This window comes from Idiotropiscis lumnitzeri, chromosome 1, assembly GCF_059441095.1.
Source record: "Idiotropiscis lumnitzeri isolate Australia: NSW breed Sydney's pygmy pipehorse chromosome 1, RoL_Ilum_1.0, whole genome shotgun sequence".
NCBI classification, from domain to species: domain Eukaryota; kingdom Metazoa; phylum Chordata; class Actinopteri; order Syngnathiformes; family Syngnathidae; genus Idiotropiscis; species Idiotropiscis lumnitzeri.
Window position 1 is genome coordinate 12,461,088 of NC_142391.1, and position 27,032 is coordinate 12,488,119.

A 27,032-nucleotide genomic window follows, 5' to 3' on the forward strand; every position below is an offset into this window, starting at 1 on the left:
CCCAAACATTTTTGAGCAATTCATACACAAAGGACATCCGTTGTGAGCCATCAGACAAACTCTGAAATGCAATTGTTTGACAAGGAGAGACGAGAGAGAGAGAGAGAGAGAGAGAAATCTTTCCACATGGAGCAGCTGATGTAACTTTCGGGTGGTGAGCATTCTGTAATTAGGTCACATCTGCAGTCTCACGCAAACACTACAATGTATGCAACATACGTATTGCAATATATTATATGGCATCTGTTCTGGCACCTTTGCACTGGTTCCTGGTACGTAACTTGTTTGTTCTCAGTTGCTTCTTCAATGCACTCTTTGCAGGGCACTGTGAGCTCAAACTCAGATGTTTTGTCTTTTCAGAGGTGGCTGGAATGCTGTGGGAAAAATGTGTGCTGCCTGTCCGGGTGGACTTGCAGCTGCCATTCGGATGCTGCGTGAGTGTTTTTTCTCCAATTTGAACAAATTAGATTTCATGCAGTGGATATCTCTCAGGAACTGTTTGAGCACCTGCTCATGGTGCCACTGATTGTGGTCTTTCCCCAGGGACTTTCGGCTGCCGCTGAGGAGATGTTACAATGATCCTCTTCTAGGGTGACCAGAGTAGAAAGGAGTCTCGCTCTTGCTCCAGATGTGAAGATTTACTAGGCTCGATAAAGCATCAGAGACAGCTTGAACAAGGCCTGTGTGTGATGGAAATCTGCCCAGAAAATGCTGCACTGTGGTATGCTCTCCCACATTGTCCACACTCCTTGCTGCCTTAGTCCTGCTGTCCGACTGACAACCAAGGTGGTTCTGCACGCATGTTGTAATTTTCCACCCCAGGATAAAAAAAAAATTAAAAAAATTGCCGTGTATTGTGGTCTCCACTGGCAGTGTCTTTTTGTCCATGAAGGTTTTATAAATGGTGATCATAACTCAAGCATCACAAGACCGCAGCTTGCCCAAAAGAGGCCCCACTTATTTTAAGTAAGATGCGGTTTTTAACCACATAGACTGAAATCTGTACCCGAGTTGATCCAGAAATTACCCTAGACCACAATTACAGCAAGGAACAAATTGTCAACAAGGCAGGCAGTACTGAAAATTGTGTTATTTGGCCACCTGTGGATAAAACTAATTTGGAGCCCATTTTGTGCACGATTAGTGGCGTAAGGTCTTTTTTTTTTCTTAAATCCGCATTTTGGGGCCCACGCTTGCCAGGGCAATTATGCGACTACTAAGCTGTGGAGCTGAAGCTCATGCATGGGTTCAGGTTTGAGTCCTTTTGACCCTTTCGGGCCACAATATATGATTGTGAATTGAACTAAAACTAAATGATTTTTTGTGGCACTGTGCACCACCCTCTCTCTTTATATTTACATTCAATGAAAGTGTCAATCTGAAAAAGAAGGGAAAAAAAATAAAATGTATGTGGTTTAGACACACAAACCCTGAGAGCATAGCAAAGTTGTAGGGGGAGTCATGTGAAAAGCTCCCCCTGATGAAACGAACAGTTAATGTCTGGAGTATATGACACTAAAATGTCACAGAATCCAGTTTTTCAAAAGTCATTCCATTTTTCACTGGTGTGTGGGACTTCCCGTAATGGTCTTCTCTCTTTCCACAAGTTCCATCACTGATACACATTCCATCCAATAATCTCTGGCCTTCCGTGACCTCAGCCAGTGGATGCAATTATGTCGCATCTAATGCCCGACCGAACTGCACAGAGAAACTGCTTTTAGACACGCAGAGCCCGTGCTATTCCACAGACACCCCATGGATTTCACTTTGTCCATTTCATTCGGAATTGGATTGAATATATGACATCACCGTGGGTCAGAGGGCACAAATGGAATACTATAATGGCTATAAAAAAAATAAAAAAAAGAGCTTGATGCCGTAGCAAATGTGTGCCTGCTGGAAAAAACGACACTGAAGGCTTGCAGTTTTGTAGCCGTCTCACTTGGCATTAAATACAGATACGTGTCATTGCATGCATTATGAAGAAGAACTGGAAGTCTTATATTATTTGTTCCCTTCCTGGTTGGGTTTGTGGATGTTTCCCTCTTTAAGTGTCCACGTTGCCCTAACAAAGAGATAACCGGGCGAGAGTCATGCTTCACTATGAATTTTGAGTTAATCCCCCCCCCTGTGATGTAAAAAGCATTATTAAATATTTTCTGTCAGGTTGAATTAATTTCATTGAAAATCCATCAATGTATTCACAGGATATTTTTGGATTTGGGGTCCGCACAACACCCAATTTCACCATGATGGACCAAAGGAATTCTATTCTTGTGCAGTTTTCTAAACTGTTAAAGCCTCCGCCATTGAGACCCATGCAAAATAACCTAATGCAATATGCAGTACAGTATTTTTATTTCTGTCCCACAAACAGATACCTAAATCCAATCGCTGTGTCGTGAATTATACTTTATAAGTTATATAAAATTAAACCATGCAAAACAAAATGATATCTTCATGTGTTATATTTGAGCCGTCTTGACTGATTTTTTGTTGGTGCGCTCGTTTTGTTCAGTGTTCTATCCTCCCCAACTGATGAGGCAGTAAAGCATTAGAATTATCAGCGAAAACAGCATGTGGCCGGGATACATCCTCCAGTAGTAAAACCAATATTGCAAGATAATTATCATGGATTTTTACAATATGCCCTGTGCTTTTTTTTTCCTGGAGGGGAAACCATCAAGCGTTTGTAGATGAATTCATTTTTATTAGGCCACAATAAAACACTGCATCGGGTGTTAGATGCAACAATAACCCAGGTTTATGGTCAGGGGAAATGGCAATAAAAAGCAAATGCATCTATGGTTGCATACCAATGTAATGGGCAACGTAATGCATTGGATAATATGTCGCCACATTGTTTGTTTTTTAAGTGTCAAATATAACTCATGTCCAGGGCAGTAGAATAACCTGACCATCCCTAATCTAAGGGTAATCAGCTAACGGGTTTATTGAATTATTAAATATGTTTATAAGCGCCACCAGATGAAAATCACTGGCTCGTGTTTTGATTTAGTTGGTGAGTTTGCTTGTTGGGTTGTAAGTATCAACGATACTTAAATAATATATTTGGGAGAAAAACAACAAAGAGTCCATTAAACATTTTGTGGCAAGCTGTGTGAAAATGTTACTCAAGGATTTAAATTTCCTACTTTAAAAATGTCACCAGCTGTCGTTCATCTGTCGCCTAATATCATTGTTCATGAACCAGAAAGTAGTTTGTGAGCTATTGAAGTGAGAGACCGAGACAAATGTGGCACTCGACATTTCTGTACTATATTGAATGCAGAGCAGTCAGTCAGTATCTGGTGTGACCACCATTTGCCTCATGCTGTGGACCACAACTCACTGGCCTTGAATTGATCAGTTCATTGAACACAAGCATCATGTTGCAACGTGATAATGCACGACTCCTCCTGGACATGGACGAAGTTCTGCCGGAGGTGGGAGTTGATGTTTTGTCTAACGGGATTCTGCCAAACCTTGCTAGGTCGGACCCATAATTTCCCCAACATTGGAGTCAACACACCATCAGGTGGTTATTGATTGACATCTCTGACCCTATCTTCGTCCGAGTGTCCAAGTCAAGAGGCCGCAAGTCTAATGTCACAACCGTAAATTACATATATTACAATAAAACTTTATTTATATAGCGCATTTCACAACAGCTGGAGCTGTAACAAAGCGCTTTCCGTATGGTGTGATATAAATTAGTGGGAAATTAGCACATAAATTAAAAGACATAAACTATAGATACCAGAAGAACAGTGACAGTCATGTGGAGTTGAAAGCTAATCCTAATAGAACTGCGTCCAAATGTGTCCCGGTGTCAAATACACGTGGTGTTCCTTATGGGCAACCGTGATGAGCACAAAAGTCCATCAGCAAAACACTTCTCAAGTTCTGATCGAGATGGAGTCTCACTGTTGTCGCCCACGTGAACATTGAAGTCCCCCAGCAGAACGAGAAAGCACTCTAAAAAGGTTGGGTACTTTGAATGGTGGGTAGCCACAAATACCGCGTCACACCCAAATTCATGCAATCATGCCCCATAGACACATCTTGTGGCACATACAGAAGCTAAGAGTTGCTAATAAAAGGAAAATACAAAGCTAACACAGGTAATGGATCATGGCATTTTGATAGGTTAACAACGGATAAACTCATGTTTAATAGTGGTTAACATACTTGTCGCAAAAAAAAAATCTGAGAATAAGCAAATTGCTACTTCATGGTCCAACCTGACCTGCTTTTTATCTTTAGCACGATAGCACACATAAATGCGGTACAGTTTGCCTCTGCTTGCTGTATTTACTTCATGGCAGCTAATTTGACTATTTTACTACATTTTTCATTGTGTTCTACAACAGGAGGAGCAGCAGGTTAGTTGAGATCGTTGTCAGTTTACTTTCTAAGAATGCCTCAGTTTCTTTGCAGCCTGTCACAATGAGCTATGACTGAGTAGGAGCGATTGTCACCACCACACAGATGTATGCATCACAAAGTCATAAATCGTCCTCTGCCTTCCGTTTTGTTTACACCTCCTGTTTCCAGCCAAACAAACTATAGATTTCCCCTGAGAGGGCCAGTCCATTCCCTCATGCTTTATGGCCATCACAACCAGATGGGAACAGTTAGAACGCCATTTTTAAAACCACATGTTTGTGCTAAGGAGTGTAGCCTTGTTGAAATGACAAACAATACAATGGTCAAAACTAGAATGTTCATCATGATGAGTACTCTGGTGAAGAAAAATGTGAGCTGTTCCCATATAAGCACCAATGGTAACATTTCATTTTGATTCATTTTTTGCTTTGGGCATGTGTTGTCAGATTATTATCCTCACGTGTGTCAGGGGAGTGCTGGAGCCTTTCCCAGCTGTGCTCGGACAAGAAGCAGAGTGCGCCCTGAACTGGTGCCCAGAGAAACTCCTTGGGGAGAACACGCAAACTCAGCACAGGAAGGATTTGAACTCTTGACCTCTGCACTGTGAGGCGGATGTGATTAAAAATAAATGGAAAAAAAAACTAAAAACTGAACATAATCAACAGAAGACAAAAATAATTAGATGACGAGATGACAAACTTCAACTCAGAAATGACTCTTCATGATTGGGAAAACCACCAGACAAGAAACAAAAATCAGCAACAAATGCAATGAACCAACAAACGGCGGGTCTTACTGGAACTGTCAGAATTTTCTGACTTCTGACCAGGAAAAGTGCACTTGAATGCTTCTTTGAACATTCTTGCAAAGTTAGAACAAAAAGAGGCATTACATTAATTACATTAATAAATTAATTCAGCTATAGCTTGCTATAACTTCATGTAACACAATGTGATTTGTACTGACGTGAAAATATTTCGTTATCTCCCGGCATGAAGTAATTTGGTAAAAGGAAAAATAGGCTTTGAAGATATTAATTGAATAAAATTCATTATCAAGAAGGTCCGTGTGTTGTGATGAACCAAAGCAACAAACAATTTACTGTTATTGACTTTGTTGTTTACATTTGCCCCGAATGCTTTGAGGTCCAAACTGGGACAATACGAGGGAGATAATTCTGACTTCCCACCTTCCTTGAATGCAGCATGAATCGGAGCGAGATAGGACAAGCTGATTGGTAGACTCAAGATTGGTAGACACAAGGACCATTTTGACAAGCACAAGTGAAAACAAAACAAAAAAAAAAAACTAACGAGCAACGTGCACCCAAGATGACAAGTACAGCACAAAAAACACATAAACACAGATTATGAAATTTGCAAAGAGCGCTGAACCACGGAATAGTTGAACATGAGCATTCTGAAGTTTCAGTTGAATTTTGACGTTCCACTACACTTGAATTTCGATATGCCGCAGTTTTTTTTTGCGATGCTTTTTTTCCTTTTTCAATTTTTATTGCGATGCAAATTAAATAATTTACTCATGCAGAAATTGTAATATTGGTATTTTTCTACATTCCATGTTTGAAAAAAAAATACACACCCTCCTTGTGTGATTTAGCCATTCTGAAAATATTCAACTCCTCATTGTCATGAAAACATAAATTAAAGCATTCATCCCATAAATATACATACTTGTCAGTAGCACCTTCTCATTGTATTTCGTTCTGATTAAAATGGGTTAAATCATGACATAAACCGAGGCTCTTATGGGAGCATGGTGGAGGGGTGCACCTGCTATTTGTGGTTTTATACTTACATGTCACAGTGTTTTATTAGTGTTGTTTCCTTCTCAGAGGGGTTGACGTATTTCACTAGTGAAGGACATGGCCCTGGCTGTTTATTTTCCATGATGAAATTGTCCACAGGTTCATGATGACTCTGTAAATAAAACGTTTAATGAGTTTGGACCTCTCCCCTGCCAGTGAATATATTATCTACCTGTGTAATCACACCAGAACCTGCAGATTTAAGGACGATTCAATTAATATCTAATCTTCGGACTGAGGCTTACTCATGTTGTCTGATTACAACAATTTAGTTAAAAAAAAAAATCTCCTCTGCATGATTTTGTCATTAACTTCCAAGGTTCCTTTATTTAATTTTCTTTACATAATTTCTGCAGGATGAAAGAGTCAACTCTTAAAAATGGACAGCACAGTTTTAGAAGCTCTCCACTTGGGGGCGCAAGAGTGGAGCTAAAAACGTATTAACCAAGTACAGGAATTTGGTTTAACTATCAGTTCTTGATTTGCTTTTACCTGACAGTGATTGTGATGAATGTGTTGCAAACCAAGTTAAACAGCTTTGAGTCAACACTTGAACTTTTAAGTGCACACTGCGCTATGCATTGCTGAGTGTGCTCTAAATACTGGATGTGACTCTAATACAATGAAACCTCTTTATTCTCTGGTGATTCATTCTCCAGTCTGATTTTTAGCTCATGAATGAATGATCAAAGTTTCTTGTACTAAAACAAAAAAGCGTTCATAATGACGTGATAACTTCAGCTTAGATCTTTGTGGCTGTGCTGACTTGGACTGTGTTTATCAGTAAAGTCATTGGGTCAGATAATTGAGTAAAAAGAGACAGATGGTAGCAGCATTTACTGCTGATTACATGGAGGTCATAAAATGCCTTCCAGTAGCTGGGGGTGTCAGGTCCAGGCCTAATAAACTGCCAGAATACGACAGCAATGTAGATGCTGTGGCCACAAGGTAGAAGTGTTAAAGTCAAAGAACTGGCTTCATTTTTCAGATAACTTAACAAGGAAGCAATCTCATTTCAATGTTTACTGTGCAATTCATCACATACACAGCTCTAATAGATCTATGTCACGCCCCCCCCCCCAAAAAAAAAAACAGGAAAAAAAATACTAACATACATTTAATAGATTCTGTATTATTATGCTAGTTCGAAAACAGCTTGCTTTTGTCCATCCCCGATATACGTATGGTGGTTTCTTTGAGCGGAGAAGAGGATACTCTCACGGGCAAAAAAAAAAAAAAAAAAGGTAGAACATTGCTCGTCAATCTGGTGCCCGGTGGTTGTGTTACTGTGGCTAATGCTAAATGCTATCACGATTGACAGTTGAACAGTTGTAAACAATTCAATACACTCACCATTTTCCGAGCTTTTTGTTTGATCCTGGCAGGTATTGAAAGCTGGCTGTGTCGCTTACTTTGCGCCGGTCCAGTCGCGCATTGGAAAATTGGAAATATGCTTCCAGAAAAGCTTGGCTTGCATTGGATCTAACATGCAGCAGCAGCATAAGGCTAGTAGAACTACATTTCCCTTGATTTTAGACATGGCGCCAGGAAATTGTTCTAAATTTGGTGAGAACAGAAGAATGACAAGACAAACATGAAAATTAAGGTAAATAGGACGGAATTTTAATATTTATCCCTCGGTCCCACAGACAGCAATGATATTGTCCCACACTGTAACATTGGAAATGCGACGCCAAAAATTGCTCCCATTAAATGGCAAAAACATACACCTACTTGCGATTAGATGCAGTTGAGAGTGGCAACGCTCACGTAATAGGAATAATTTGAATAAAAGATGACAAACTGAAAAGCTGACAAAAGAAAAACCGAAAAATATGGTATATCTATATTTATATTTTATTTTATCACTGTTGGCTAAATCTGCTGTTGTGCACAAAAAGTTGCATATACTGTACTGTAGCTTACATGGCTGTAACTTAATGTGCACTATGCAGGAAGCACAAACAATCTTTTTTGATGTATTAGTGTAAGCTACCCTAAACATGGCCTGCAAAACACACTAAGATTCGTGTCGTATTTTGAAGGGTCGGTGTACCCTCTGGCTTTTGTGAGAACTCACTCTGTTGTTTTCTGATCATAGTGGTGTATTTGTCCTTTTGATGCTCGAGGCAGGCAATCCATTTACCAAGTACAACTAGATTTCTCCTTTTTGTGTTAAATACGCACGATATTTTTACATATTAGAATATAGACGGGACCATAATTTTAAAAGGCAGTTTTACCTTTTTTTGGATTTATTTTTTTAAATTTATATTGCATATTTTCAGTGCTTCATATTTATTGTCATGTTTAATTTGAGTTAAGAAGAAGACGCTGCTCAAGAATTAAATGACATAAAATCTTTTTGATTTAATAACACTGGTCAACAGCTAATTTTAATCAGAGAAGGCTTTATAGGTCCCTCAACTTACTTTTGATGCTTTGAAAAGCTTTTCCTTTGACGACCACCACTTTCAACGATAAGGTTAATTTTTTAGTTCATCATGATTGCCATTTTCCTGTTTAGCTCCTTATCAGTGAACAAGTATGCACACACTCAAAACGGCAAACAAAACCACAACATGCCGAACATGGCAGAGCGAGGGAAATCAGCTGCTTTGTCCCACTCGGCTTTCAAACTTAAATTTGTGTTGTTAACGTGATGATGTGTTCCGCATGACCTCTTAGCAATTAGGAGATCTCTAATTGGCTGTCAATTAGATCAATCTGAGGACAAGACACCTCCCTTACATCCAAGTGTCAAGTGCCTCACTTCTGACAGCTTACTGACGTAAGCACACTCACTTGTCTGTGTTGCTCACCCGTGATGAGACTCTCCATAATCAAGTGCTAAAATCCATTAGTCCACCTGCGCTGGTCACAGTTCCTGTCTCACCTGCCATCAGATGTTAATGCTCTCTGATCTTCAATTGATTTGCATTCACCGCCATTAAAATGCTTAGCTAGCTCAGTGCATTGGACGCGAACGGAGACTGACTTTGCTGATTTGCTTTCTGTTTTACATTCATTTAAACCACGCTAAATTAATGTGAGGTGTGCAGCTGTCAGTGTCCGCACACTTCTTAACAGGCGTTTTTAGTTGGCAGAGTTTTAAGAGCTGCGTGCATATACTTTTATGGTGCACGCCTGATGAATAAATATTTGCTCTGTTTGTTTGGTTAGTGAAGTGCACTTTTTCTTTCTTTCACGCTCGCTGATACTGATCGCAGTGGCTCTGTGCTTACATCCGTTGGCTTGCTGTGTGAAAAATGTCCCGCTGGCATTTTCATGTACATGCACACACAATATTCAGTCTCTTTTGCATATGGTTACGCAACTCCTCATTAAAACAGAAAAAAAAATGCTTTTTATAGTTTTAAAGACGCACATGTAGGCCTAATTCTTCAAATATAAAACAACAGAAAGTCAGAGAGCTGAGACATATTGTATGTCAACATAACATTGTTGTACTTTCTCCTTTGAGGGGTGGAGAAAAAGTGTGTAAAATGCAGAGCAGTGATTGGTCCAAAGCTCCGCCACTCAACCAGCAAATACTCTCCACTTCCTCTGTCCTCCTTTCCTGTTGCAGCCTGGGTAGAGGGAAGGGAATGGATCCGAACAGTGTGAGTCGCCGAAGCTCCCTCAGCCCGTTACTTACCACCTGTCCTTGACGGGACAATCGGGGACAGATTGAGAGTTGGTGTGCGGCATCAGCTGCTCATGCGAGGGCTGAAGTGCCGATTTGTCCTCGGCATCCAGAGCGCTCTGATGGGAGGCAGTGCCGGCTTCGGCTGGGACTGGGGATGCTGAGTGGGGGGAGGGAGGGCCTGTTTGAGCTGGGACAGCAGCTCCAGCAGCAGGGGGAGTACCAGGCCGCCCTGCACTGCTTTCTCAGCTGCCTGCTTGGACTGACTCATGTGCAGAGCTTCACCTCTCTGCCTAATTGCCTTCACCAGGTGAGCAAATACTACTATTGTCTTGGTCTCAACCAAATCTGCTGCATCGTGAATATATTAGTTGAATGTGTACATGGTGCTGATTTGAGGAATAAACTTAGAACTTAGAAATTCACACTTGTTAAAGAAGGACCAATTCCTTTTATGCATGTGGGTTCTGCGTCACATGACTTTCAAGTGAATCCATTTTTATTCTGTTTAGTTGTACATGAAGGAATGTCCCAGATGTCAAAACATAGACCACTCCAGAGCATGTGAACATTAACATGATGATGACCAGACCTATGACGATCCAACTCACTTGTCTGACAATTTATGACATCATTCAATGTTATTAACCCATAAGCATTGTCCTGTGCTTTACAGATTGCAGAACTGTTCATCACGGAAAAGAATTGTATCCTGTTCAATTTGGCTCTCAGGCCCACAAGAGAGGACATAGATCATCTACAGAATTCAATCTAAATGGAAGGGTTGTAAAGAGAGAGAGTCAATATCTGTTGACGGGCTCATAACGGCACATTTATCCTACAATGATACGCTGTTTGTCTAAAGCTCACGCTTTAGTGGTAAGAGGATTTGTAGGCTCTTATCTCGCCACAACAGAGCGGCCAAGTAAACTAATTAACTTGTGGGCTATCTGCGCTTGACTAGGTTGCCTATTGCCACTTAACAGCCTCCATAAAGCTCTACAATATAGAGCATAGGGATAATAGAGGGTGTTGGGTGTCACCGGGTGTATATTTTCCTCTCGCTGTCACCGAGACGTTGCGACTCTTAACTGGCCTGCTACACGAACCAGCGGCTACCCCTCACTGGCCATTGTTTAAGTAGCAGCATTTGTTCGGTGTCGCTTCAGCTCAAGCAATCAGCGGGACCCTATCAGTGTGAACCATTTTCCACTTATCTAGTTGGACAGGGTTACGTCCTCTTCCCTCCAGTACATTACTACCGTACATTACAGCATCAATAATAATTGTGTACATTTAGCGGCTTTGCACAACCAGTAAAAATAGTCATAAATAAGGTCATACAGCCATTCTATGTCGTTTTATCTGGCATTGTGTTCAATTGTTTTTGCAGTGGTCCTCTGCAAAACAAGGTCAAAGTTCAGTAGCAGGAAATGATCAAATAACTGTCTCTTCTTACCTGCGCAAAAGGTGAATTCAAGATTTTAGCCACTTCACAGTGAGTGCACAATAACCGTCTGAGTTTGGACATTGGTGTACTGTATGGTTATCAGTGCAGTGACCTTTGTCCCAGCCAGAAGCTCTTTTGGTTGCTGAGTGTTTACTGATACAGTTCTTTGAAAGCTTGAAGCAACGAAGAAGGACATCAGATAAAAGCGGTAGCATTTCCTATAATTTTAATGTGATGAGGCACAGGGAGGGGACAACACACGATATAATTATATCACTTTGCGTCTCTTGCAGTGCTTGCAAACTAAGCTGTAGTGGCACAATTGTGTCACATGAGAGACAGATCAGATAAGGTACACTGCAGGAAAATGATCGCTGTTTATGACAAATAATGTATTTATGACAGCAACCTATAAATTCAAAAAAGATGCTGAAAGGTACAATTGACCGGTGTATCCATTCAAGCAGCAGCATAGCCCACTCAGTAAATTTGCAAATAAATTAAGACGAGTTTATAATTTATTTTTATTTGTTGGCGTACCATAAGATCATTTAAAATCTGTGCCATGACCAGATACAGATTAGGAAAAATTGTTCTAAAGGGACAAATGGAAAAAAAAAAATGGTGCGCGTGGCATTCTTGTAGCTAATATTGTTGTGATCCAATGAGGCTAAAAATAGCGGGCACCGGAAGTGTGCCGACCTTCAATGATGACTGCAACCCCAACCCTGCCGACAAACAGTCCAACACATACCAAGTGTGCTCCCCCTCTGCTCGCTGTCTCCCATGATTGAGGCGCGCATGCTTTTCTTATTGTGCATTATAACACATCATCAAAAAATACTAATAGTACTTTACACAAAGTTTTAGTTATTCTTATTTATTTCAAATTTCACCTCGATCAATTTTAGGCTAAGTTCTATGCAGTCGCTTGCTGCAGTTACTTTTTTCCAAATCATTTTTAGATCCTGAATTGGCAGCTGATTTCTATTTCTAAAACGTTTGACTTTGTATATCAATTCCTTTGTCATGATGTCATTGTCCATGAACTCCTGGATCAAACTATTTACGAGGTAAGGAAAGTCACATGGCCAATAAACATCGAGCAATTTTTTACACGTGAGAGATGTGGTTTAAATAGGTCATTTCGGCAGTAGGGGCTGTGTTTATTTTTAGCAAGTGGTCTGTAAATTCACCTGACAATTATCACCGGTGTCATTTCACAGCAAGCCAAGTACAATAGAATTTTTCTGACCGCGTACGGAGGCGCTATTTTTGAAGGTGCTTTTAATAGAGGCTTTTGATGACGACAATACTATGAAATGAAAGGCATCTGAGCAAACAATTCCAGCAAAATATCAAATTGAACGTTCAATGGCGATGAATGGTGACAAGAATCAGCATACGCATTTCAGGTCACAATACAGTAACATTGATTGACGACGTGTACTGTTGTCAGCCAGGTCATTCTTGAGATCAGTGGAGCGGGAGAAGACAAGAAACAGAGTTGAGATGAGAATCAAGGCTGTTTTTAACTTCAACAATGGACAAACTCTGTCCCACTGGACAACAGAGTGATCCTTTACCCATATAAACAGATGGGAAGGCCCTCCAGTTCATCCAGGCTGAGAAAATGTTCTACGAGGTGGCATTGATCGAGCTCACGGCTCTACACGGGAGCACAGGCAAGTTCAATATGCATGACAATATGTTTTTTACCTCTAAGATTAGAAAAGCATGTAACCCATAATCTGTGCACTTCATTATGCTATTTGCTTTGTCATCTGAGAATATTATTTGATACTCAAATGCTCACAAAATATTGGAAATGTGCACTTAGACCGACTACTGCACGTATGTATGTATGTATATAGAGTATATTCCTGTTCTTGTGGCTGTGTTTCTGCCTTTTACTGGTTTGCTGCTATTGGGTATGAGAGTTTATTTTTTAATAAATACTATCCAACATAACCGCCTATTCAAATTACAGATCTTGTCCAGAAACTTAACATTTGAATCTTGTAATGTTGGAAAAGTGTTTCAGCAATTTAAAAGGGAAGGAAGTGTATTTATTTGCTAGCCTGAATTTGAATTGAACTGTACATCATGCCTTGTTATAATGATGAAGCCTCCAACAATTTTAGGTAAAGTTAAACTTTATCTCAGTTGTTTTCTCAGATCCAAATAGAATCCCTCAAAACTATTTGTTCAATTTTCACGTCCTCGTGTCACTTTTGTTCGTGTTTCTCATTTCCTTGAACAAGTTTCGAATGCTTTGGCACATCCATGCAAATTATTACGTACAATCCTCTGCTGGTTCCGATATGATCATGTGGATGAAAATGTATTGTTATGGATCTCTGTTGAATTATCGCACACCCCACAAAATGTTGCCATTAGCTCTTCTTAAAAGTCTTAACATGCAAAATGGCTGAACAGATTGTGCTAATAATTCAAGGGCATTTCTTGTTATTGTTCACTTGCTCCCTGAGGGTGTATTGTAGCACACAGTGTCAAGGTTTCCGTGGAGGTTCAGGGGGAGGACGACCCAAATGCGGGGAAGTGAGGCAGGAGTAACTAATAAGGAGTCTTTAATTTGACGAAAAGCAAAAGGCGAACAAGGTGCTGGGAAAAAAACTAGAATATCAAAAGTGCAAAATAACAGGGACCTACAAAACGCAATGACTTGACTTAACTTGGCTGGGCGAGACTGACACGGACGCTGACATGGACATCTGACATGGACAATGAACCGACAAGAACTGAAAGCAAACAGGTAACTAAATACAAACTAACGAGACGATTAAGCAACACGCAACTGCTGTCAGTGCCGGTCCACCTCAGTGTCCTAGACTCTCGTTATTTGCAAATATTGTACACACATATTTTATAGACATGGCTCGCCTTTTTACGTTCTGCCACACAAAAAAAAGAAACTTGCAAGTTCATTTTGAAAAATATGCATATATGCATGCATACCTAACATATTTTCAGAACGGCAGTGTTTTGCTGTTGAAATCAATCAAACAAAAATAACAACACAAAAATTGCGACTGATAATAAATGAATCATAATAATGGTAAAACAAAATTGTTTTAAGAGATCTCAAATTGGGTGGCACGAGCATCTTGGTGGGCGTGTCTTTTTCTATACATTTCATTTTTTTTCTAACGAAGGGAAGTTTAGATCAACCAATCAGCAACAAGTTTTCTGTTCATGCTTAGTGAAGATAATTGTTGTGATCTCGATGAGAATTGTGGCCAAAGAAAGTAAGTCGACTGCACTGTAAATTTCTTACGATAAAACTTTCCTGTTCACATTTGTACTTTTTCTGATTGTTTTTTTTTCTTTGTGCTATGCAGCGCTGTCTTTTCCTTTCTGTACCACAATGAGATGTTTTGTCAACAAATTGTGATGCAAATAGTAAAAGTGAAATATGAATTTTGTCCAGTCTCTTGTAATCAAACGTCCGCATATACAGGAAGGTAGAACTTTCAATTTTGAACACTGAATTCGGCAGTTTTACATCAGAGTACTTTGTTATAATGTCAACATGACGAAGCAATTTGACTGTCTTATTCGTCCACAATAACTCAAAGACTTTTCGTTCTGATAGCGCGGACATGTTCAGTGACACAAATATTTACTTTCGCGTGATGCACGAGGGATTTTGAGAACCATGATGATGTTTTCTACAAATTGTTTTGAGAACTTACTGTTTTCCAAATTTCAATTCTTATCTGAGAAATATGAGATCTTTATTGTAATTCATATAAAGATCATCAAATTAACCACAAAAATCTTTGAATCTGACCACGCTTAAGGCAACAGTCCGCCTTATTTAATGTGGCTCCATGTTCGTTTACCTTCAGGGAGTTGAGCCGCTATCACCAGTGTGCTGGTCATTCATCATATCTTGCTTTCAGCCTGCACGTCTGCCTCCTCCTCCTTCTCCGTTTACTGCAGGAAGCGCTGTGTAGCAGCATAACCACGGTGGAGGGGAAATCTGGCCAGTCATATGACCTTATGGCTTCGGGTGTTGAGTCAAATAATTAAATTTAGCATTGATCACCAGCTGGCTTTTCTCCACGTGGGTTAAAAAAAAGTTCACGTGTCCTCTACTCAATGAGTCTTGTGTGTGCGCATATTTTGTATTTGTTGTTTCATCTTGCACGCATGTGTGTCAGAGTGTTCCAGTGGGTGTGGCGAGCGTGTTGTTTGACCCCCTTATCTGCTCTCTTCTACCCATATCTCCGTACTCTTGTCTCCAGTTCTCAGAGTTGCTCTTCGTAGTAAGATAGGCACACATTTATTTATTTATTTTAAAGCTTGCACATAGTCAGGACAGAGGACTTTGGTAGCCTGAGTGTTTTGCTGGCAGGCTGACTGCAATCCCATGCCCTGTGTTTGTGTAACAGGGCCCCAGGAGGAGGCTTCACTGGGCTCTGCAGGATGGGCGACCCCAGAGGAACTATCGGAGCAGGCATCCCAGGCACAGCAATTCGAGCGGCTGGCCCAGCTATGCATCATGAGCAAACAGTAGGTAAAACTTCCAAAGTGCTGTAACTAATGTTCTGGGTGTTGAAGCACTTTTAGTCTCATCAGGGGTTAGTTTTAGTGATGTGCAAAGTTAATGTGATGGCTGTTTTTTTTTTTTGAGATGTTGTAGAGCTGAGTTAATCCATAGATGTAAAGAAAGGCATTAGACATTTAAGATGTGTGCCAATGAGTCTTGCGGGCTTGCTTGATCAAGGCTTGGTTGCAGTCTTTCTGTAGTCCAAATAGAACTTCTGTCGTGTACTCCGGAGAAGGAAGTGCAATACAGTACATCCAAAAGTCAGGTCAGAGAAATCAGAGAAAGCATCAACGTCCCCGTCACTATTTCAGCAATGTCATGGGAAGTTTGTTTCGGTATTCTCCGATCAGGTGTCAGCTAGCGGTTTTTCTAAAGCCGTCAATCTGACACCCGGCCATTACTAATTGAAGGGAAGTGTGGCTTCGGAAGAGGGAGTCTGTCATTCTGACACGCTAAACAGAGCTTGCTCGACATGATTAAACCAGACGTGAGGGTGGCGCCGTGACGGGTCATATATGAGGAGACACGGCTGGCTGGCCTGCATATTTCCTGTATCGAGCCTACCTGGATTAACACTTCACGGATTAACACTTCACGAAAAGACGTGGGTGAGGGGCACGTGTCCGTAAAATAAAGCTGCAGGCGGAAGAAGAGTTTTTCCACTTCCTGCACAAGTAGCCACAGACTTGCTTCCTGTGTCAAATGCCTGCCGGTGTATTTCGAAGTTGGTCTCACAGATATTATACGTTCTCATGACAACCATCATGAGCCAACCTACTTGACCCACATCATTCTTTGTAGTAAATTTTTGTTTGAGTTCAGCGGATTTGTTGTGTGCGTTGTTGGCTCCCTCATGTAGTTTAGCACGTTGTTGTTTTCATTCAATCAGTTCAGTTTGTTTCTGTGCAACTGACAAGTCAATTAACTTTTTGATGACATAGAATCTGCATAATTTATATTGGAAAAAAAAAAAATCATAATTTCTCGGTCAATCACTCTAAGCAAAGTTAAACCTGTGAAGTTGTTTCTGATCTATATTTTACATTTGGCAACAGTTTCTATTTAAAATATGGTAGCTTTAAAAAAAATCATATTGAAACACTCAGACAATTTCATTAAACTGTATAAAGATGCACGTGCAAAGATAGAACCAAATTAAATTGAGATCTACTTTCATTTGTGAATCGGATCACTTTAAATAGCATCCGGATGACATTGTAGGTGCGGTTTAAACGTGACCATCTTTGAGTGTACAAAGATTTTATGGCTCTTGTTGATATTGTGGGTGGCACGTGTTTATGTCTTGGCGGAAGTCGCTACGTATTAATGCGTGTAATTAATGACTTCCTTTTTTTTACCCCCGTTGTAGACCTCATCTTGCGCTGGAGTACAGTGGGGAGGTACGTCCCCCACCCTGTTTTATTGATATTCTGTCAATATTTCTCCAAATATTTACAGTAATATGTTAAATTCTAACTTGCCCTCCTTTCAGGCTGCCAAAATCCGCCAGAGGGCCTTTGGTAACGACCACCCAAAAACTGCCAAAAGCCTGGAGCTCATGGCAACAGTCTATGCCGAGATTGGCAAGACTGAATATTCAGGTAGGTTTGCTGATATTGCTGAGATTATTTTGTAGCCGAGATAGCTACATGACACAACAAGACAAATGTGTGCGTAAATATGGAGACAACCTATATATGATATCATTGTGTGCATGCACATATTGAGCCAATTGCAATATTTCTCTGAATCATTTAGGCTCAAACCATCCCATGTGAACGTTGCTAGTTCTTAAGTTCTGCGTTCTTGGGTTCTTAGGTTAATTGAATTTTGCCATAGGTATGTTGGCGCAAAGCTATAAATAAATAATTGAAGAGTCGAGGTTTTGCCTGGTGATATTTCTTACTGTACTAGAAAAACAGGAAATAAGTATGACTGCGCTTTTATACTTTGTGTCTATATTTCCATTTGTTCAGTCAAAATCTACGAGAACAAATTGAGTTATCAAGCAAGCTAATAATTCGACAGTCATTATTGACATTGCTTATGAAAAATACCCTCCGTATTAGGCATAGGCACGGATTAAGCAATTCTGAAATCAATAAAGTGGTTATTGGAGATTATCAGCAGATATTTCTTTCTGTAATTGTTAATTTTTATTTCATTTTTTTTATTTGAAGAATTTGCCACTTAAGATGGTACCAATGGAGTTAACAAAAAGTTAGCATGTTTAATGTTGTTTGACTTCTCTGCAAAGCGGACTGCAGTGTTACGCAATATTAGGGAGTCATCATGTGTGACTAATGTTGTGTTGCAAGACTCTCTAGGTCAGCGTGTGTCTGCCCTGTCCAAACGCTTGGCTGTTGCTGAGTCGATCAGGGACACCGTCAACGGTTTTCCTCATTCACATCTGGAAAAGAACTGCGAGGTTCGCCACAGAAAGGACTTTTGCCACCAACAGGAAGACAAAACAGAAGACAAGGTAGAGCCAGCTCCACATGCACACATGCACATGCGCACTTCAGTTTGTCCTGGAGGAAGAGAGTCCCTTTCCACTCTTGGTTACTTTATTGCATGCATATTGAACTGACACGTGGGTTAGGTAGGAAAGAGTGAAAATTTATCCTGCAATTTAAAAAAAAATATGAATTAATTATTGAATTCTTGATTAATTAGAACATCCTATATTGCTGCTTGAATTGTGCAATGTTTCAATGTTTTTTGAAAAAAATTCAGTTCATAAATGGAAAAGTCCCTCCATCCATCCTCAAGAAGCCAAGCCCCACTTGCGGGTCAGACGCAGAAACCACCCAAAGACGGAAACGCGAGCGGAGGGTTCGATTCCGGGAGCCTGAGACGACAGTTCATGGTGAGGGAACAAGACAATAATGTGTTCTAACAGTGACAGAAAGAAACCATGCTGCCATCTGGTGTAACTGTTTTGCTCTCGTCTGAATATCAAACACCCCTGATATGCTGCAATTTGCAATTAAAAAATAAAATCCTCCAAAGATGCAATAAAAATAAATAAATAAAAATCTTGAGGGCAATGGATGTGAAGAATGGCATCATGCAAAAATTCTTGTGTGTTTAGCTTTTACTTCTTTTTTTTTTTCCATCCCCACCACAGCAGTGGCAATGAACAAAAGGAAATGGAATTTACATAGGAAATTTATACACATGCCCCCTCCTATCCTGGCTGCAAATTAATGTAAATGTACAGTTACTTAACGATGTAATTATGGTCACAATTTAATCCAGGAATGGATGAATCCAGTGTTATGTTTTCTAAATCTGTTGAAAGTCCCACTAAAATGGATTGCATCACACCCCAGAGGTTGCGCTTATTTTCACCCATTCAATATATGATGCATGTTTGCTCAAATAATGGGATTTTTTTTTTAATTGTTTTATTGTTATTACCACCCAAAAATACAATGCAGAAAGATATGTAATAAAATGTGTTAATTCAGTTAATTATGCATGCAAAACAATGCATACTCTGGGTCTCCTCTGGAGAGATAGTAAAAAATCTCCAGGGATCAAACAGCCAGCTGTAACTGCTGCGCATCCCAGATTTTGCCTTCTTCTCCCTGACATGTTGCTTTTCTGTCGGCTTCACAGACATTCCTTCCTGTGACGACACAGGTGGTAAGTCTGGATGCAAGTGCACGGAATCACTTTGTGCACGAACAAAAGTCATCCACGCTGCATTGTTTTGTTTTTTTTTTAACTTCATTTAAACAAACCTCCGAGGTTCGCTTTGTTCAGAATTATTCGATTGTTCGCGACTCACTCCCACTGTGTAGGAAATGTTATATAGTGGACCAAATACGGCTGCTCTGTATAGTTCAGAGGAAAAATTGTTTTCAAACATAACTTGTACGCGCAATTGCAGTTGCATAATTGCAACACACCAGATCAGCTGGTTTACCTTCCTTGCTAAATATTTAGCAAATAAATCAATTATAATAACATTATTGTCTGTAGATCCATTTACGTTACGTGTACCATATTTTACTGAATTAATACAGACAAAGCACTTTAATTCCATCTAAGCTATGTGCTTCTCTACTCTCAATCATATCATTCAAAATGGCAAAACACATGCTGAAAATCAATAATGCCCAAAAAAGAAAATGTTTTTTTCTGTACCCGCAAGATGCATCATGGGATATGATTTTCTAGTGACAATGTTGATCATTATTTTTCAAGATCATTGTGGTATACATTCAGAGTAATATATAAGGGATAAGCTCAACTCACTTCATATTTGAACGGTGCTCATTTTTATAGGATACCATGTAGTGGCTAGGGAGTGATTCCAAACACAGCCTTGTGCCATTCCCCTTTTAACACTCTCACTGTGAGTGTGTAACAAGGCTGCACTGTGAATAACACCTTAACATTAAAATAGTTTGGAGCCTACAAGGAATAGTGTTTATTTAAGCCAAAATATTCTTGTTTATTTAATCTTGTGTCTGTGTGTGTGTGTGTGTGTGTGTGTGTGTGTAGCCTATGAGACGCCTTCCCGCCCTCACCTGGTCCTGTTCACTTGCCTGTTCCTGATGATGTCCTTCCTGGGCGTTGCCATGTACTGTACAGACCGGCGGCATCCACAGCGAGCGTGCGAGCAGCTGGAGGCCGCTCTGGCTGTCTACCTGCTTCACATGAAGCAGCTTGTGTGGGGTTGTTGGATATGGCTCACCATGCAATGATGGAGACCAACCACAAGAGTGGACATAACAAACATGTAGCTCGCATGTGTGCAAAGCCATATAGTCATATCCATTTTAAGGTCCATGAATAACTACGCTTTATTTTCATAGCCATTATATCGAGCGCATCTGCGCCATGGTGCAAAGCTCGCTGCATCTATTAGCCAATTTTGCGGTGCCACGTTGGTGGGCCAGCGCAGCAGAAGGACTACCTTGCAGATGCGCCTGGTGAAGTGACAATTTGGTGGCAGAAATTTGATTTAACTCTTGTGCAAGTATACCGCAAGGTCGACAGATGGTCCAACAAAGCATATTTAAATCATTACATTTTTTAAATCTTCACGCTGGGCGCCATATCTATGTGGGGGCGGGTATTGAGATGTTCTCCAAGCGCAAACTTCATGGCTCAGATGTGCTTCCCCCGTGTCAAGAATCTGTTGTGCGCCAAGTATGCCCCAATTAAGGCAATGAAATGAGCCACTTTGATTGGCCATGATTTAAGTCAGCTTTGACTACTCCCACAACAACGCAGCACTCCCTCTCGCAGATCCGCCGGTCAACAGTCATCTGAGACGTTACCAGCATCGGGTCTAACTTGCCTCGAAGATTTACACCAGTCAAGAAAATAGAGCACTTTGCACTCACTAGTAAAATAATTCACGAATTGGCTTCCAATTAAATATTCAGTGCATACTATTAGGCCAAAGTTGTTCTACTAGGATGCCAAAGGTGTTGTGCGAGTGTGCAGAAATGTCATACAGTAGTGGAAAAAAATTACTCATAAAACACATTGTCCTAAATTGTCTTTTTTTGTGTAGGCAAAGAGCTCGAATATGGACCTTAAGATGGAATTCAAGGATATTGAATGAATGCTCAAATGTCTTTTCATACTTGCTGAGGCACACGTGTGTGTGTGTGTGATGTATACATTCACATTTCAATGGTGTCACAACGGCATTTTGCTTCTATTCTTAAGTTTTGTACATTTCCACTCAAATATTGGTTGGCACACTTGATTCCTAAGATGCCCTCTATTGTATGTATTGTATATCATTTACATTGAATGCAAGTATTTATTTTTGTACAATATATGGTTCGTGTGTATATGACATGAAACTGAATGTGTTTGTGCAATACACTAACAAATAATATTCAGCTTTATATTTGTCCTTCAGTAAATGTAAATAATAGTGACCTTACATGACACAAAATGTAACACAATTTAATACAAGTGTTGCGTCAATAATATAGTCGTTATCAAGATAATGATGCTCAGTTTTTCTTTGGTAGTTTTTGAGTCTGGTTTTGTAAGATTTTTAATGCTACAATTGCATTTTTTTTTTTTTTGATGCAGCTCTTTTATGTCTGCTCATTAACTCGTGCAAGAGTATTTAATGTGGCCCGCAAGTGTACTTGGCAGCTGTAATTTGTGTGAAATGAGGAGGAGAACATGGTCTGCTCAATGATGATATAAGGAGATTGCTTTCTGTCACATTGCAAGACTGGTTGACAATCCATCTGGAAACAAAATCAAATCATGTAAGGTTTCTTAAGGTTGATTATCAGTTCCATTTCTTACCATAGGCAATAATCCAATTTTCTTTCTTGGAGTCAGAAAGTGGGTGGGTTGACAATTGGTTCAGGTATACTAGTTATTTTGAGGCCAAACAGACGACAAATAGAACCAGTTGTTACGTGAGTCTCCTTTATCGAAGCATAATTCAATCGTTCGTATACATTTATTTATAGGAGCACCACACACTGTGTACCTCTCATTATGAGCAATAACACACATCCCATATTTACCAGTAACGGGTTGCTTTTCATGGATTTTCACAGAAAGTGACTAATAACTAATATATAATAATATGGAAGCAAAAAAAATGGTTATTCTTGTAAAAACTATTAAGTCATTTGTATACACGTTAGCTTGGCTGCATTTCACCGCTGGTCACTTGATAAGAAGTGCCTTTATGGAGTTTTTTTTCTTAGTTCCTTCTCTTTTACGATTTTACTTGTTTTGAATAAAACTCATCAAACGGTGATAGTCTTTCTTGTGAAATGCATTTTTCAGCTTCTTTTACGGCATACAGTATGAATGTTTAATGCTGACAGAATGTAGTAGGGAGTAGCCTGAGATACTGTGTGTGACACAAGTTGCTAAAAGCATTTTGGGACAGACTGCAGAAGGACAGTTAATAATTTTTTTTATAAGTGGATCGTTAATTGCGGGAAAACACCACGAAAGCACGCTGTTTTATTATTTTCGCTGCAGCATGCAGGATGCAGTGTGGACCGTGAATAAAACAAATGATTTTATTGGTGTATAAATCCAGATATACGATAGGACCCATTCGGATCTAAAAGCCACTGCATTATTATTTTGTCATGCATTTGGTCTCATGCATAAGGTTCACAAAGACACGGTCCAAACAAGTGCCCAAGCCTTTAACACTGTATTTCTGAGTATCATAAACGGCGAGTACTGTACTAGCTCAACTATCAGATTAAAAGAGAAACACACTCAGTGGGTGAATGGAGTCAATAAAGGAAGGATTAACAACAATCAGTGGGTTTTCTTCGGGGAAATCAATCAGTTAGAGGACAAAGATAAATCCTTGAGTTCACTCTCTGCACAACGTGAGCAAAAGCCAACTGATTTTGATTGTCAACAGAGGCAAACATTGGCGAGTCTCATGGCAGGAGAGGAGATTGTAAATGTGTGTGTGTGTACGTGTGTGTGTGTGTGCGCGTCTTTTGATTTCTAGATGAGGCCGGTCTTGAGGTCAGAGCTGCGGCGAGAGGAGCGACCGAGCAGCAGATCCTTCTCGTGGATGAGGCTGTCCAGCAGGTCCTCTTGTCTGTAGTTGTGGTAAACCTTGAGAAACGCCAGCGCGGCGATGGCCAGCCAGGTGAGCCACGCTGCCCACAGGCCAAACTGCAGTAGAAAAAGAATTTGTTTGAATGAAGTGGGACAGATGTTTTTGTTGGCTCTTTACGATGATGAGGGGGCTTACCTGAGCGATAGCAAACTGGTCATAGAAAGCAGAGTTGTTAAGGCCCAGTTCTAGGTCAGTGTCCTGTAGGTCTTCACAGCTACATAAAATAAAACATGCAACACATCACACAGAATAATGTCAATGTCACAGAATGCCATTTTTAAATTGCAAAGGCTGTAAATTTAAAAAAAAAAAGAATAATCATCTTCCTTTCGGTCAGTTGGTCTCATGTTGATCTAATGTCTAGTTAGGTTTAGTGCTTAAGTGCTGCCCACGTGTTAACATATTGTCGGGTGAAATGTGGAAAGTGATAAAGCCACATGATTTGTTAGCATACTTGTAACCTGATTTTGATTTGACTTACTGACTGAAGATGTCATGATGAACGCTTAAAAGACTTGATGTCACATGTTACTTTCGTTTCATGTTTGGCAGTGTTCCTGTCTCATCATGCTTATTGTGTTCACCGGTGTTTGTTTTCCCAACCCCCAGGTGTTAACCAACCGTTTGTGTCTTGTCCAGGTGTTCCTCGTTGTCCGTTAATTTGTTTGTATTTAGTTCTCTGTTTGCTTTCAGTTCTTGTCGGTTCATTGTCATGGTCAGTTGTCCGTGTCAGTTGTCTACCTGCCTACCCCACCCTGTTATGTCCTTGTGTTTTGTTGGTCCCTGTTATTTTTTTTACTTAAGTATTTTTATTTTTTCATTCCCCATTTAAGTTACCACTGCCTCGCTTCCCTGTGTTTGGGTCCTCCTACTCCTCCAGCTCATTACAAATCCCTGACACTTCAAGTCAGTATTTAAGTTAACAATTGGAATTGAAATAGATGAAATGTCTTTTGAATTAATTCATTGTTCATCTGCATTTATTAAAAGGGGAGCTTAACCTACATGACTGAAATACTTTAGTGTACACTTGTTTCTTTTTTCCCCATGGATTTTTTTTTACTGGAAAAAAAATGACATTTTAAACCTGTTTTAAAAAGATAAAATAGCTCTATACTTCATTATAACAGATCTGATATTTGATATAATACAGATTTATTTATTGCTGGCGTTTGTTAAAAATACATGGGAACCTTGAAAAAAATAATCGCATATTAAATCACAATCGCACACTTGAGGAATACAATCGCAATTCGATTTGTCTAAATCATTTGGCCGTAGTGGAGAAGCACCACTTTAAAATTGTATTGAGTGAAAATGCTTAAACCACGTTGCAGTAAACGCATCAGTCGTGGGACACGCTAACAAGCAGCAACAATATCGTCTTCTGTATTTACTTCAGAGTAAGGAGACTTTCGTCTTGCGTTTTGTGCTTGCTTTGTTTGTAGTTGGTGATAAAATTATGTCATAGGTCATTCTCCAACCTGCTGGGCATGGTGCCTCCCTCTGTGATGGAGTCGCACCACAAGTTGAAGCCCACGCTGACCATGGTGCTCGAAAGGAAGACGGTGAACACCACCAAGGAGCTGATCAGCAGGTTGAGGAAGGCGTTGAAGATGGAGCTGTAGAAAAAATGGAGGACATTTATCATCCATCCAGGCATTTTTTTAATAGCGTTTGGGGTCTTGGGTAGGCTGGAGCCAATCACACGGCACATACAGGAATCACATTAAAATCTGTGGAAAGGAAAATTTTGACTCTTTAATTATCCTGACAAGCATGTTATTAAACCGCATTACCAGAAGAACGGAAGATGCAAACCTAACACACGAAGGCCTGAGCCAAGATTCTGAACCAGAACATCTTAACTGTGAGGCTCTGAGGACCGAAAACACATTCAAATTTTTGAGAATGGCCACAAAGTTTTGACGTCATGGCAGATGGCAATATCCAATGACATCTGACATTGAATCCACTAGTGGGCACATTTGAATAATATTCTGACATTGCTATGCCATGTCGTGATGTATTTAATAGTGTTATGGCGCTCATTACATTAGTTTGGCGCTCTAAGGTTCGGGATTCACCATTTCACATAATCGCAGATTTTTACGAAAGTGCACCCCTGTTATTTAAAAAAAAATTAAATACTCACTGTTTTTGTACTCACATCTTTGCTTTGGCCTCGTACAATGATGCCATTGGGCATTTTAGTGTTGCAGTAAATTGAGGCACTTCGCTTAGGCAAAAGTAGTGCTTAGCTGCCATTTTGTGTCATCTTAGTGCCAAGGAACCGTTTTGAACTGAGTTAAGAAGTTTCATTAAGAAAAAGGTAGTTTTCTGCCCTCTTGGCAGTTAGATTCCTTTAGGCGGCGTCTATTGCAAATGTTCACAATTTGCAGCTGGGCTTAGTTCCTGTAACAGTACGCCAGAGCCTACCTATGGCATAATCAAACTGTCTGTTTAGGTTTCCTGGCCACTAGAGGGACCGAAAAACGTTATTATTATTATTATATTTATTATTATTATTATTTCCAATACATGAAATGAAATGATGCTTGAGCTGGCTGCATGTTTCCTCCATCTTTCTAGCATGGCTGCTAGCCTTCTGTGTTTCTGCTTGTCATGCTCAAAGCAGCATGCAATCAGGGCGTTGGAGATGGACAGAACAAGAGGATGCTGAAATCAGAACAAGAGCATGGGTAACTACTCACTCATCGTGTCCTTTGCACAAGAAGAAAAGCAGCCTCCAGGCCTGCACTGCGGATAATATGAGGGAGGCTATCCCGACAAAAGCGATGAAGCTGCAGGAGGACTCGGCCCCCCACTCCTCCACGATGAAGCGTTGCTTCGACACCGTGATGTTCTCATTCTGCCACATCCCGCGCGTGAAGAGCAAACACTTGCCCCCGAAGTCCTCCGTGTTTTCGGACAGAGGCACAACGGCGATAAACCCAAACATGAAGGCTAAAAAATAAAGAACGCATTGAGCGAAAATTAAATTATCGAGGGCCATTTTCTCAGTCTCCCTCCTCGGTGCAGGGTCCTGCAGAGGTTGCGCATGCGCAGTGGAGGCGGTCGCAGCATCCGAAGCATGGACGTGTTCCGAAGACGCACTGGTCTGAAAACTAATGAGCAGGAGAGGCCTGCAGGCAATTTCTTCTCTACGACGTCTTAACTACTTCCTTTTTGTAGATGTTCAGCAAAATACTGTCATTGGCACGACCGACGTTAAGCAGAACTACTTTTTGGGATCAGTCTATATGTCGTATGATGACGACCCTCGTCCCATGTTGTATTCTAAGAGGTTGTATTGTTTGTTTGTTTTTTTTCCAATGTTAAAGCCACACGGTTGTGTTCAAATGCACTAAAAAATATGACCAATACTGTAGTTTACTTTTTAAGAAAAAAACATCTGGCCGTCAAAAATGAGTTGTTTTTAATAAATAATTAAATAAATAAATAAATAAATTAATTAATTAATTATCCAAAGTCAAAGCCAGGGGCGCTCATTTGATAGGCTTCATTGGGTTCATGTGG

At 40.2% G+C, this 27,032-nt stretch overlaps 2 protein-coding genes and 1 long non-coding RNA gene across 4 annotated transcripts in view; 1 reads left to right on the forward strand and 2 right to left on the reverse strand.

The window, feature by feature from the left end:
* Positions 1–7,724, reverse strand: part of LOC148343234 (uncharacterized) — a 42,329-nt gene extending 34,605 nt beyond the window's left edge. For both annotated transcript variants that reach the window (XR_015846675.1, XR_015846676.1), the window contains exons 1-2: positions 7,574–7,724; positions 6,211–6,332 (exon numbers count right to left, since the gene is read on the reverse strand). This is a non-coding gene — a long non-coding RNA (uncharacterized LOC148343234). The remainder of the gene's footprint in view (positions 1–6,210; positions 6,333–7,573) is intronic.
* A 19-nt stretch (positions 7,725–7,743) lies between these two features.
* c1h14orf180 (chromosome 1 C14orf180 homolog) lies at positions 7,744–22,653 on the forward strand. The gene is made up of 10 exons (XM_088317477.1): positions 7,744–7,826; positions 9,810–10,176; positions 10,543–10,573; positions 12,915–13,001; positions 15,735–15,855; positions 17,262–17,292; positions 17,385–17,493; positions 18,211–18,374; positions 18,629–18,761; positions 20,408–22,653. The coding sequence occupies exons 2-10, from the start codon at positions 10,024–10,026 to the stop codon at positions 20,608–20,610; spliced, it is 1,032 nt and encodes a 343-aa protein (XP_088173603.1). The 5' UTR covers positions 7,744–7,826; positions 9,810–10,023; the 3' UTR covers positions 20,611–22,653.
* tmem179ab (transmembrane protein 179a, genome duplicate B) lies at positions 22,296–26,565 on the reverse strand. Its single transcript, XM_088317489.1, has 4 exons — positions 26,207–26,565; positions 24,977–25,114; positions 23,628–23,706; positions 22,296–23,548 (listed from the first exon to the last, which is right to left on the reverse strand). Exons 1-4 carry the CDS (start codon positions 26,506–26,508, stop codon positions 23,375–23,377), a joined length of 693 nt encoding a protein of 230 aa, XP_088173615.1. The 5' UTR covers positions 26,509–26,565; the 3' UTR covers positions 22,296–23,374.
* Between the last annotated feature and the right edge of the window lie 467 nt (positions 26,566–27,032).